The sequence below is a fragment of the Hypanus sabinus genome, chromosome 9 (assembly GCF_030144855.1).
Source record: "Hypanus sabinus isolate sHypSab1 chromosome 9, sHypSab1.hap1, whole genome shotgun sequence".
NCBI lineage: Eukaryota > Metazoa > Chordata > Chondrichthyes > Myliobatiformes > Dasyatidae > Hypanus > Hypanus sabinus.
This window is the reverse complement of record NC_082714.1, coordinates 23,900,694-23,915,103: the sequence shown is the minus strand read 5'-3', so window position 1 is coordinate 23,915,103 and position 14,410 is coordinate 23,900,694. Positions and strand designations below refer to the sequence as shown.

The 14,410-nt window shown below is 36.4% G+C and overlaps 1 protein-coding gene across 4 annotated transcripts in view; it reads right to left on the bottom strand.

The window, feature by feature from the left end:
- Positions 1–14,410, bottom strand: part of wdr90 (WD repeat domain 90) — a 102,427-nt gene that overhangs the window by 46,298 nt on the left and 41,719 nt on the right. For all 4 annotated transcript variants that reach the window (XM_059979302.1, XM_059979300.1, XM_059979301.1 and 1 more), the window contains 11 exons: positions 13,589–13,734; positions 12,696–12,753; positions 11,606–11,724; positions 9,529–9,690; positions 6,951–7,081; positions 4,988–5,104; positions 3,966–4,201; positions 2,776–2,915; positions 2,505–2,635; positions 1,760–1,890; positions 53–214 (listed from right to left, as the gene is read on the bottom strand). In XM_059979302.1, coding sequence (XP_059835285.1) covers positions 53–214; positions 1,760–1,890; positions 2,505–2,635; positions 2,776–2,915; positions 3,966–4,201; positions 4,988–5,104; positions 6,951–7,081; positions 9,529–9,690; positions 11,606–11,724; positions 12,696–12,753; positions 13,589–13,734 — 1,533 coding nt within the window. The remainder of the gene's footprint in view (positions 1–52; positions 215–1,759; positions 1,891–2,504; positions 2,636–2,775; positions 2,916–3,965; positions 4,202–4,987; positions 5,105–6,950; positions 7,082–9,528; positions 9,691–11,605; positions 11,725–12,695; positions 12,754–13,588; positions 13,735–14,410) is intronic.

Genomic DNA, 14,410 nt, shown 5'->3' with positions numbered 1-14,410 from the left:
AATTATAACTGAGTAAATTACTAACTTTATATGATTTACTATGAAAGTGTACCTCTCGAATTAATCTTCCACTCTTTGCATTCAACCACAATATCTTATTAGAGGATGTAGCCACTAGGAGCTGTTTGACTGCAGCAGGAGGATAGCACACTTTAATAGCAGTGTCAAGGGTGGTTGTCTCCAGGTCCAGGATACTAACATCAACAAGCATTAACTATTTAAAACAAATGAATATGAATAAAGAACAACTCCTACTGGTACAATGGGAATCACACAGAAAAACTTACATTTTAGTTGTCATATCCTGTCAATTAGTTAGTTTCAGTCATTAACCAACATCATTTGTTGATCAACTGAAAAACAGGTTTCAGCTCACCAATAAAACCTGGAGCATGCATGGGAGGGTGTGGTCACAAATGTGTTATTACTAATTCATGACAGGCCTCAGAGGACAAAATAATGCAGAAAAGAAGTATGTCAACTATTTTGTTTGTAAGTGGTACAAAGCTATTTTTAAATGTTAAGAGTTCAGAAGGTCTAAGTGCTTAGGGACACTTTTGTTTCAAAGCCTCTACACTATTTTAATGCCTCATTAAAATAGTGTAGAGGAAGTGTGATTAAGTACTCATCAAGTGAATGATGGGTGCAATGGCAACAACAAAAAAAGCAAACATATCCTGGGACTCCATAATTCATTTAGCACTGAACTTAAAATGTCACTTCACACCACTGCTCGGTATGTACTGAATGCACCAGTAACTCAACAAACTTACATTGACATTATCTCCCTGCTTCATGGCTAAAATTGCTTTGAAAGGAATATCACAACTTCTATCTTCTACTCCAAGTTGCAAAACACTGCAACTTAGATTTACATTTCTGTTTCAGCACCGCTAAAGGTTAATTTCTCAGAATTGTTTAATGCTTTTATGCTATCCCATTCACCCCAAATAAATGGGTTTTTCCAGCTTAACTCCCCCATATTTACAGTAATGCTCACCTATGCTAATCCTATTTGCTTGCATTAGGTCTTTATCTGACTATGCCTTTGTGAAAATGCTTTTTAAATACTTTCATTGTATTTGGCTCAACCAGCTCTGTTGACAGCTTTTTTTTCTCTTAACTATCATCCACTGTATGAAAAATCTGCTCCAAAGATCTCCTTTAAATTTCTCCCACCTCACTTGAAACCTGTGCCCTCTAATTCTAGACTCCCCTTCCCAGTGGAAAAAAAACTGCTATCTTATCCATGCCCCTCATAATTTTATAAATTTCAATAAGGTCATACTTCAGCCACCCATGTTCCAACGACAATAAACACAACCCTCTATTTTAGGCAACATTCTGCTGAAATAATATAGTGGTTGGTTCAGTTTTATACTCATCACAACTGGGAACATCTAAGAAATAGGATTATGCCAATATCTCAAAGAGCATTGTCCAAACAAAGCCTTGTATGGAGCAGTGGTCCCTCAAGTGAATTCATGTTCTTAATATTGCTGCTATTTAGGAGTATAACAACACATAATTTTTTACAGTAAATAAATTCTCACAAGGGACATTCTCACATTTTTTATTGAGTGCCCAGGTGACTTGCATACCAAGAAGCCAATATGATACTGGGAATAACTGGTGCGAGACTTTCAACTTGTCCTCTAAGTTTACAAATGATTTAAAGTATGATGGAACACAAAAAAGATATAACATTAATTCATTTATCAGGAGGATAAAATTGCTCTGGTGAGCAGCAGCAGATTACCTCATCAAGTGAGTGAGCATCCATCACACTGACAATATATTCAGATGGGCCCACAAAAGCCAAATAACAGCTATCACTGCTTACTGTTAATGCATCTGGACCATAGCAACTCCCTCTTGCCACAACATTACCTGAAACAACAGTGTAAATACTAAGCAGTTAATTTTGCATGCTTAACGCCACATGAATTTTTTTCTTCATAACAGTAATTTGCTTTTAGGATTGGCACATAAAAGTATTACTTGAACAATAAGGATAAGGAATATTTGTCATAAAAGTCTTTCTTCTACTTTGTTTTCCATTTCATTAATATATTCAAAAAACTGAGAACCTTAATTATGATGTGATTTTCCCAACTCAAATTACTTTATGGATGTCAATAATTTGCATTTTATTCCAAAAATTTGCCAGCCACTGAGAAGCAATTTATATTTTACAAAAGAACTGCAGACAGAGAAATATTAAAAAGCTAGCCAGAGGAGTATTGAAAGAATCAAAGATAGACATAACAGAAGTATGGAAGATGTGGCCATCAAAGACAACAGCTTTCTGGCTATCCTATTCTAACTTTGCTGGGATACTAACAGTCATCCACATTGCTGTATCAGGGATACATACAGGCATATTTCTGTCCCAGAAGGACATGAGTAACAGGAATCTGGCAATTTTATTATCACTTTCAATGAGAGCAGCTCTTTATTCAGAATTTGTTAAATAGAACTTAACTCTTGAACCTTTCACTTACCCAGGATCCTAATAACGCGATGATCCTCCTTAGTAGCGTCATACAGAGCTAATGAACCCAGAGAACCAGCGCTGTACATATACTCTCCATTGGGAGAAAATGTAAGTCCAATCACTTGCCCTCTATGCTGCCTGGAGACCCGACAGAAAATGTCAGTAAAATATGGGAAACCTCAATCATTGCTCAAAACCAACACAGGGTAAATAAGATGTTATTGAAAATATGATATGAAACAAAACAAGATTCATTAATAGTAAAACGGAATTCTCACCGCTGTTCAGCCAAGAGACTAGAATTTCCCACATTAAAAATTCGTACCACTCCGCTGCTGAATCCACATGCAAAAACTTGTTGTGAAGGATGAAATGTCACTGCACATGGATTTTCTTCAGTACTCACGAAGTCATATAACTGTTAGTTTACAAAAGACAAGTTCATTAATGACTTGAAAATCAACAGGCCACTTCTGAATTTAAACTAATCACCCCCCTCTAGTATAGTCTTTAAGAATCAATTTTTAAACTAAAAAAAGCAATGAAGTGGTGCCAAGCAATCTCACAACTGATGGATCAGATGAAAGCTCTTCAGTCTTATCACATCTAGGCAAATCACCTGTAAAGTGATGAAACTATTTGCTATGAGAGCTCTCTACCAATAACTTATTTACTGATGCCCAAGTTGGCTTTTCCTTGATACACTCAAATCCAGGCCTCATAGCCTAAATAGCAAAATTCCAGGGTTGCTGTGAGACTGACTGCCCTTCACAGCCAGCACTTGAGCAAAAGAGGCATCAAGATGCCCTGCTAAAATTGAAGTCAATGAGCTTCCAATGGAGAACATTTAAGTGGTTGGGAGATGTATCTGAACCAAAGGAAGATGATTGAGCCTTCTGGTAAATCAATCATTTCAACCTTATGTAATCACTCCAGGATTTCCTCAGTCCAATCATCTTCCATTATTTCATCAGTGTCCTTCCTTTCATAAGGCCAGAAGAAAGAACACTTGCTGATGACTGCACAGTGTTCAGTCTATTTGCAATTACTCAACAAATGAAGAAGTCTATTCCAGCACACAGCACATGCTTGTAGGCTAGTAAATGGCAAGTAACATTCATGTCACTCGAGTGCCAGGCAGTGACCATCTCCAACAAGAGATGATCTAACCATCAACATATGACAATCAATGGCATTGGAATCACCATTCACAGAGCATCTCATACAGAAAAATGTTTCTCAGAGAGGTAGTCATGAAGCAATGTACCAAGCAGTTACAGTATTTCTCTAACCAAGCACACATTAGACAGATAATGCAACAATGATCAAGACTTCCATTGGTTTAAAAACATAAGATATTAAATTAAAATGATCATTTTAGAAAAAGGTGTTTTTGTTAAGAACAAAGCTTCCAAATACACATATGGACAGATTCAAAGCTTTATAATTTCTGGTCCTGAACACATACCTGTTGCATAGAATCCAAGTCCCACAGTCGGATAGTGCAGTCTTCGGATACAGTAACAAGATGTCTCCTTATTCCATCCACTGAGAAAGCCAGAATTTTATTCATATGTGATCTCATTAGTGTAGTGTAGCCTCTGCTGGATATATCCAGATATCCAAGATTACCTGTAGTAGTTGCTGCCAGCACTTTCAACCCTTTGGGGTCAATGGTTACAAAGCTGACACTACCTTCATGTTCTAAATATAGATACAAGGATTAGTAATTCTGAATGGTTAGCCACATATTTACTAACTTGTATTATGCTGCAATTCCTACAAAATATTTTTTAAAACACATACTTCATAACAGAACTTCAGAATTTTATCAATGAGCTACGAATTTGTAGAGGTACTTTGAACCTCCATTAATAGCAAGTTTACTTTGGACCAAGAACCTACTTAATTTGTTCAATCAGATATTATTTTGTCATTAGACAATGCAAACTATCAATTCTACAAAATGAACAATATGTCTTAGGAACTCCTTTTAAGTGACCTATTAAGCAATAGGATTCTATGTAACAGGTGCAAGGACAATATCACCTTTAGCAGATCACTGCAAAGTCATTCACTGAACCACCATTAATTATTTTTCCAAAAAGCATTGAGCCCCATTGATGGTTGTTAATCCTTCAGGACAACAAATGCAAATAGTCCTCAAGGTACATAGTACCATGAAACAAGTCATTTCCCATTTCAGAAATTCTTCTTCATCTACATGGACATATGCATCACCAAGGTGAAAAAACTTATTTGGTGTAACAGTAATTGCATGTATTATTTTAAGTTGGGTAAACTTAAAAACTGGCTTACAGAAGGCCTAGCAAAGGGAGGGAATTAAGTTTGTTTTCTAATCTGACTTTGGAATGATGTATACAAAGAGAAGGTAGCAAAGTCTCTAATTTACAAATCTGAAGTTTTAACAATTTGAACAAAACCAAATAAAATAAATATTTTGTTGAAATAGAAATTGCTATTAGTCACCTGCTTCAAGAAAGACAGTGGAGAAATCTAACGGCCAAATACGTAAATAACCATCTTCAGATCCTGTGGCACAGAAAGCAGCAGAAACACTGATACTATTGATGGCAATCCCAGCACCTAAAATTTAAAAGAAAATGATTTGATGCTAGGTGTTTAGATTACAGAAGAAACATTGATGTAAACTCAGATATTCACATTATTGCATAAGTTAAGCTGCTGCATAACTTCATTGCACTGCTGAACAATTCCCTGCCCATTGCTATCACATATATTCAGGCAGCAATGGAATAAATGTTATTTGTTTGATGACTGCAATATACCCAAAATGCTAACGGAACTCAGCAGATCAGGCAGCATCTAAGGAGTGAAATAAGCGGTTGACGTTTCAGACCGAGATTTTCGTCAAGAGTTCCATTTAATTTCCTGGTGGTTTACATTCAAAAAACCTTGCTTTAAGATTATAAATTGCATTAAAGATAAATGGACAAGATCTTTACTATATTAGTCTGACAATGCCCAATTCCAGTTAAAGCACAAATGCAGCACAGTGCCACCTTCTGTATTTCATTATGAAATACAATACTTTTTTTTACTGCATCAGGAAATTAAAGGTAAATTTATGCTAGAAATACACATTAATTCAAGAAGGGAATTAGGGATAATCCTGGAACTATAGACTGGTGAGTCTCATGTCAATGGTGGGTAAATTTAGGGAAAGGGCTCTTAGGGATAGGATTTGTGAGCAATTGGAAAATCATGGACTAAGTAGGAACAGTCAGCATGGCTTTGTGCTGGGCAGGACATGTCTTACTAACTTGATTGAGTTTTTCGAGGAAGCAACAAAGGCGAACAATAAAAGGAAAACCTGTGGATGCAGTCTACATGTATTTTAGTAAGGCATTTGACAAGGTCCATAAGATGGGTGAATTGGCAATTTGTATTACAAATTGGTTTGCCATAGAAAACACAGAAACTTTTTCTGGTCGGTCTGTGACTAGTAGTGTTCTACAGGGACCATACAGAGACCTTTGCTGTTTGTGATGTATATAAATTCCCTGGATTAATATGTAGATGGGTTGGTTAGAAGATTGCAGATGATACAAGCAGTAGTGGTGTTGCAGAACAATGATTGGCAAAGGATACAGCGATACATACAATAGATTGATTACAGATATAGATGAAAATATAGAAGATGGAGGTTAACCCAGTCAAATGTGATGTGTTGAACTTTGGGAAATCAAATGTGAAGAGACAGTACAATGTTAATTGCAAGACTCTTAACAGTGTTGATATGTAGAAGGATCTTGGGGTCCAAGTCCAAAGCTCCCTGGAAGTGGCTATACAAGTTGATAGGATGGTAAATTACATCCTTTTGCAGCCTTGCATTTATTAGTTGAGGAATTGAGTTCAAGAGGTGGGAAGGTATGTTGCAGCTTTATAAAATCTAGTTAAGCTGCATTCAGTTCTCTTTGCACCTTTATAGAAAGAATGTTGAGGCTTTGGAGAGGGCAGAGAAGAGGTTTACCAAAACGCTGCCTGGATTAGAGAACACGTGCTATAAGGAGAAATTGGACAAACATGGATTGTTTTCTCCGAAGCAGCAGAGGCTGACGAGAGACCTGATACAGGTTACTAAGATTATGAGAGCATAGATAGCGTAGACAGACATTCAAGAGGCTCTTGGATAGGCACATGAATGTGCAGAAAATGGAAGGACATGGATATTGTGTAAGCAAGAGGGCTTAATTTAGTTAGGCACTTGATTACTAATGTAATTAGTTTGGCATGACACTGTGGGCCAAAAGACATGTTCCTATTACATCATGTCATGAACCATGAAACTCCACGAAACCATGAAAGTATAATACACTTTCAATCAATTCACTATTCTCTAACAAAATTTCATTTAATTGCACTTACAGTAGGCAAGTTATTGACCTTGTATAGAAATGTAGCTTTATACCTGTATTCAATGTCACTGTTTCCGGCTGGTGCGAGTGGTTTTGCTGTGAGGGAAACAAACGACGTGCTTTCTTAATAACAACATTTTTATAATCGATTTCAAGGATGTGTCCACTTTTACTGCAGGCAAAACTGAAATTGTACAGAAAAAATGAAAATAAATAGAATATATTCAAATTGGTCATCTCGTCAAATCGCAATTTGATTAAAAGAAAACCTTCAGCATTAAAGCAAACACTGTATTTTTGGAGTAGAATTACTGATGGAAATACAGCAGCCAATTTTGCATATAACAAAAATGCAATCATGATCAATAATACTGATAATATACTTCCGTGATGACAGTTATTGCCTAATGTAGAGATTAGTACACTGACTCTATTTCAGAATGGACCTTTAAACAAGAGAGGAGACAAGGTTACAATATAACATCTTATCCTCAGCAGTATACTGGAGCCTCTGCTTAGATTTTGTGCTCAAGTATACATTATAGTATTCAACCTCAGAGCATAATGTTTTCATGGCTGAATCTGAAGCTAAGAGCACTGGAAAACCCACCAGGACCACCAAGCACAACAATATCTAAGTAACACAGAGAATTGAGATAACTATCAGAGTATCCTAAGAGAAAAGAATGCAAATAATTGTCTCATTAAATCTCCTTGGCAATTCTGTTACAGAACTTTGTAATTCTTACTACAAGAGGAGGAAACTGGAGGTCCATGAGCCAGTCCTCCACAAAAGATCAGAGGTGTAGAGGGTTAGCAACTTTAAATTACTCAGCGTTATAACTTCCAGAGGATTTGCCTCAGGTCCAGCATGTAAGTACCATTACAAAGAAAGCACGACAGTGCCTCTACTTTCTTAGAAGTTTGTAAAGATTCTGCATGTCATCTAAACCTTCGACAAACTTCCAGAGATGTGCGGTGGAGAGTATACTGACTGGCTGCATCACGGCCTGTTATGAAAACACAATGCCCTTGAATGAAAAAGCCTTCAAAAAGGAGTGGATACAGCCCAGTCCATCATAGGTAAAGCCCTTGCCACCACTGAGCATACTTACATGGAGCATGTCACAGGAAAGCAGCATCCATCATCAAGGATCTCCACCATCCAGATCATGCTCTCCTTTTGCTGTTACCATCAGAAAGGAGGTACAGGAGCCTCAGGTGTCACACCACCAGGTTTGGGAACAGTTATTTTCCTCAACCATCAGGCTCTTGAACCAGAGGGGGTAGAACTTCACTTGCCCCATCACTGAAATGTTCACACAACCAATGAACTCACTTTGAAGGGCTCATCATCTCACATTTCTTGATATATTGCTTATTTATCTATTATTATTATTTTGGGTTAGTTTTGTTCTCCCTTTGTATTTGCAACATTAGTTGCCTTTTGAACATTGCTTGTCCATCTTTATTACTTGCAATTTTTCATGGATTCTACCGTGCTTCTTTTTTCTACTGTGAATGCCTACAAGAAAATGAATATCAAAGTAGTATATGGTGGCATATATGTAGCTTGATAATAAATTGACTTTGAACTGTTCTTACAAATGAATTATCTGACTTTGGTATTGTCTGTGTGGAGTCTGCATGCTCTTCCTGTGACTGCATGAGCTTTCTCTAGATACCTCAAGTATGTAGCTGAATAGTATAATCTGGAGGGTGAGGGTGGGTTAGTTGATGGGAATGATGGGAAGAATGAAAAACGGTTATTGTAAATGGATGTTCGATGAGCAGCAAAGAATGTTTCCATGCTGTATGACTAAAATGTGAGAATCTATCTCCATTTACTGTGAGAATTCATGCAACTGTTTGATTAATTACATTTTTAATTGCCTGAGTATACTTAAATGTGTTTCTTTAAAGTGGAGACATTAGGAAACATGGTGCTTTAAATATGTTATGACTTTAATAACTCTAACTGTAGGTGCATGGCTTAACCAAATATTATTTTTCCTCCAGTATTAAAGTGATCCAAGTACATTGACTAATGGCATTGTCACAGAAGGACCTGTCATAAGAGTCAGATGGCAAGCCCTTGCAGGCAATAAAAACAATTACCCATTATTTCCAATCCAAAACATATGCCATACTGAAAAATTACAATTTCTAGGCAACCTTTACTTACGTTCCATTTCAATGATTAATCTTTCCCAATGGTTTCAGAAACAACAACTCATAAATTTGTTTTAAGTATTGAGAAGTAGCAAAAAGTAAGCATTGCCATCCATTGCTTGAAATCAACAAGAAAGCTCTTCATAGCAGTTACAGCTCAACTTGCAGCATTATAACTATCTTACAGTCATTCTGTGCTTGCACCCTAACCTTGCATAAATAAATAATTTTATACATTACATAACTGACTACACTTTTAAAATACTTCACCAGCTTTCCATTACTTTAGGACTTCCTGAAGTTGTGAAAGGCTCTGTAATAAATAAAGGTCTAAAATTATACATACTATCTAATATGCAATATAAATTTGGAGGCCTGCATGAATCACGTGCAAGTCCTGCATTGGTTAGATCATGGTGTACTGATGTGCACACACTTCTATATTTGTTTTGCTCTTACAGCGTCCTATCCACAGGGTCCTTGTCAGCCAGGTGTCCCTCTTCAAATGCTACATCTGTGAATGCCAAACAATGATATTCACCCAGGTTAACTGGGCAAGACCGCAGTGCCCCATTTCGAACTCGCCACAGGCGGATGTTATCTCTTCCACATGACACCATCCTGTTAAACGATAAGTTAGGCAATTACTACACAGGCAGACAATAATCAATTATCAACAACCTGCACACTACAAAATGTGGATTAAAAGAACAAGAGGTATCAAGAACAAATAGTTAAAAGCAACATTACAGGTGAGCAAGACAATTAAAATATAGCATAGAATCCTTAACTAATTGTGCTAAACTTCTATTTGCAGGTCCCACATATAACTACGTTAGTCTCAATACTGTTGCATAAAAGGAATAAAGTGTATGCAAAGAAAGAACTGAAAGATAACCATTGTGAAAGACTGAATATATTGATGATTGCATCTTTTGAAAAAGAAACCAGTTGGAAACCTGACAACTTTTCTTCAATTATGAATGGCTTGGATAATATGGATGTATAGCAGACGATTCCAATTAGAGAAATTTAAAATTTGGAAGCTGAAAATGGTAATAAGCTGGGAAACAGAGATCTTTCTTTACTCAGAGAGCTTGCACTCTGCAAATCAATGCCACAGGAAGCACTTTTAAGGGGGGAATCAGATGAGTGCACAAAAAGAGAGCAAAGATAAAGCACAAAATTGAGACGAGAAATGGGAGAAAACATTAGGATTTTTTTTGGGCTGTGTTACATGTGTGCGCACTGCACATCTGTGTTTTTGTTATATGCTCTCCCTCTGTCCAGCTTTTCTTGTTTCAGGTGTGCCAAGCTGCTGTAAATCTCCACAAAGTGCTGAAGGACCTGCCCCCTTGTCAGGACTGCTTCAAACAGAATTTGGAGTGCACAATTTTTAAAAATTGTGTCCGGGAAGAAAGGGAGAGAGAGTTGCTGGGGAGAATCGGTCGCTGAAGTATTGCGCTATTTTCCATATGAACAAACTTGTAATCGTTGTGTTCTGATCTGTGTTTTCATATTGTGGATTTTGGCTTCTAGATTATTCCCTTGGATTTGGTGGCTCTGGATCACTTCTGTGAATATGTGCAAATGCTATAAATATACTACAAATAGGACCTACTGTTTATGCTTTGCCCTTCTCCCATCACAAATAACATACCTCACTGAGGGTGAACTTGTTTTTATGTTGATTCCCCTACACCTCTAGACAAGCGCCAACGAGAGAAGGTAACATGAACTGGGTACTTGTCTGGGATACTTCCTGTTGGAGTTAGCTTCTCTTATAAAGAATGAGTTGAAGTTTTTCTCCCCTTTTATGAGTGATCACCATGATATTGCGTGCTCTCCAATAAGTTAGTGTGCTCCAGCTGGCGTGTGTTCACTCCTTCCAGTGGAACAGTAGTTTATTATTTTGCTTTGTTATTTTCTAGTTTTTGTTTTGGAGGGTAATCCTGGGTGGGGAGTTTATCCTCGGTGGGGGTATGCTATTGACATTTTGTCTCAGAATTGAGCATTTAAAGCTGCCCTGAGCCTGGCAAGCCTTTGAAGAGCAGCTAGGATTTAGTTTGTGTTTGTTGGTTAGATAGACAGGAACCAGTGTGCTCGCAAACTGCGCTGTCTGGCTTGGTTGGTGTCACTCACTATATTTAAACTCACTGCTGTTCAGGTGAAAGTCTCTCAGTGTGAATATGGACCAGTTTACTGTGCAGGTGTTTCTGAGTGATCCTGCAGTAGAGCAATTAGACAAGTGCTGTAAGGCTAAAACAGCATTTTCTTGAGCTGCATATATTACTTATAAACAAAAAGTGCAAATATTCTCCGAAGTACGTCATGTTTGCTCTCTCGTATACGCAACCCAAATTCTACTCTAAAATGGAATTAAATTATAAAGCACGAAAAACAATTTCCATTATCATCCTCAGTAGAAATTCAAGGAAACATGTCAATATTATATTATGGGAAAGAAAGAAAAACATATTACAGGAAAAGAAAATGAATAAATCATTCCACAAAATAAAAACATTGATATATTTACCTGGTGTCATCAAAATCAGCTATCTTCATCACCTGAATATCAACTTCAGTATGAGCTTTTGCCATCACTAGCACTTCACCACCTTGATTTACCTTTGACGTGTTCCAAACCACGACCATCTATGAAAAAAATACCTTTCTTATAAATATTGAGGACAATTTCAAATGCTTGTTTCTATTTTGACTCTCTTGAAAACAAAGTGAAATTGCCTCCATTGGCAGTTTATACTTTCAATCTAGTTTATACTTTTTTTTTGCCTGTTGCTTAAATCTAGTACTGTTTTGATGGCTTTTCCTTTAAGATTGGATCATTTTGACATGTTGATTTAAGTTCATGATCTGACATTATCAATATTTTTAATACAGCCTTTCTTAACCCAAGTTTATTCTGGTTAAATTTCAAGTTGCTCAAGTATTCTCATAGCATGATTCTTAATCCAGGTCTTAAAATCTGGACTAGGCTTGTGAAATAAGGAAATCTCTTTCCAAAAAAAAGTAAAATTATTGAAGAATTATGTACAACCTTATTTGAATGTATTAGTTCTTCAAACTGTTTAAATATCTCTATTTAAGCAATGAATGCTAACAGCAAATCAGTGATAAAAGTGACTAGACCCAAGAGCACTGACTACTCTTTCAGTTTTACTTCCGCAGCAGTCGCAACTTAATGCTATCATTTGTTTAACAAATAAGCATTCCAGTGAAATTTAAAAGCAGGATTACAATTTTTAACAGCTGTAACTAAAGATTGCTTTCAATATTTAAAAAGTTTAATTGCCAAATAAATTTTACAGAATATTGTAGCAAGACTGCTTATAAGCATTGCATTAATTGTATGTAGTAATATGGTCATTACTGGCATTTCTTAAAGTTTCAGGTGTTGGATTTACAGTCCTTCATTTGCCCCAAATGATTTTCTCATTATATCTGGTTTTGTAAATCTTATTGCTTAGTATTTATTTATTTATTTAGAGCTAAATACTCTTGAGTACTGCATAAAGTTGCACCATTCATAATGCAATTAATGATATAGATTTATTTGTATATTGACATGGTGGAGGGTGTCAACTACAAACTTTAGAAGTACTTACTGTTTTACCATGACCATCTTTTCCTACGCCACATAGCACTCCCCCACTGAATGAAAAACTAAAAAAAAGAGAAATATTTTACTTTTCTGTCATCTGAGAAAACCATTAAAATGCAAAATATTTCCTTTAATTGTTCTAATACTTCAAGAATTATAATTTAAATTTGGCTCAAGCAACAAACATTCAAAACTCACATTAAGAATGCAAAATTGTTTGGGTAGCCATGTCAGAATGTCAATAAATGTACCCTTTGTGTATAAAGGCATTTCACTGTTGCATTCTTTTAAAAATGACATCACCTTGCTTTTAGGGTCACAAACATAACAAAACTACAAATGCACTAGAAAAACAGTTTTGCATGGCTTATAACGAATTTTATACAATGTGAAACATTCAGAGTATGAAGGGAAATTATTGTCTTTCTTTTTGGTCACAAAATATTTGTGGAATGAAGGGACATTAAATTTACAGGGGACTCAAACAGCTCAGTAAATATTTATTAAGTAAATATGTTTGAAGTAATTCCATTATAAAGATGCAGTAGTAAATGTACCACTATAGTAATTGGTATTTATTGCATTCCTATGCTGTTACCAAGCACAGTAATATGATTATTTATTCCTTTTAAAACCCTCATTTAATTTGAAAATACTATTAATATGATGGTTGGAGAAATATAGAAAAAGTTAATCTAAAATGATTTCCAACATAACATTGTATCAACATGACATTGGTACATGTCATTTCTGTATATAATCCTTCCCCATTAGGATCTACTAAGTACATAAAATCTGAGGAATAATGAAAGTCCCATTAACTATTCAGATCATTTTAGTTATAACCAACCAAGGGAGGAATGTAAAAAAAAGCAATACTGTGGCTCATGCTCTTACCTGAGGGATGATACTGAATGCACGTGGGTTTTAAACATTGCCAGGCAGTTGCCTTGGTTGAAATTCCAAACTCTGATCAGACTTACATTTCCAGTTTGTGCAGATGCGAGCAGTGTTGTGTTGCCATTAAAAGACAAAGCAGATACCTAGCAGAAGGCATACAAAAAAGAGAGTATTTTAACAGCAAACTTAAAATGCATGATCTCAGAGAGTACCAATTCATTATTGCACTCTTAGTCCTCACAGGAACATAGTTCCCTATACTTTAAAGAATGATATCTACGCAAGCATATATGACTGTACCAAGAATCTGACATGAACCTCTGGTCTCCATGGTGCTTTATCAGAGATCTGATGCAAAACCTGTATAGCTCAGTGTGGAAGGCTAGCTATGAAAGTTACTATCTTGGATTCACTCAGGCTGGCATGGACAGTATGAGTCATTGTGAGAGACTGGCAGGGACTTGTGCAATAAGCCAACTTCTAAGCATTCAGATTTCCAGTGAAGTAGTAGGGTGGGTAGAGTTTTGTACCAACTGTCTGATACCAAAGCTGTTGTCACATAGGTTTCTGCACAACAGTGATAAGGGCAGGAATTTCCACAGGTTCTGGCAAAAAGTGGAAAGAGCACTGGCCTGCACAGGTTGCTGTTACAGCAGTGATGTCAATCCTGCATCTCAGTAAACATATAATGCTATAATGACCCCTTGTAGCACAAATTCTATTAACATTCTCGTTCTTGGGATCACATACTTATACTAAGCAATACCAGTGTAGATACATCGGTTTGATTTGGTATAAGGTTCAATAGTCTATGGATCC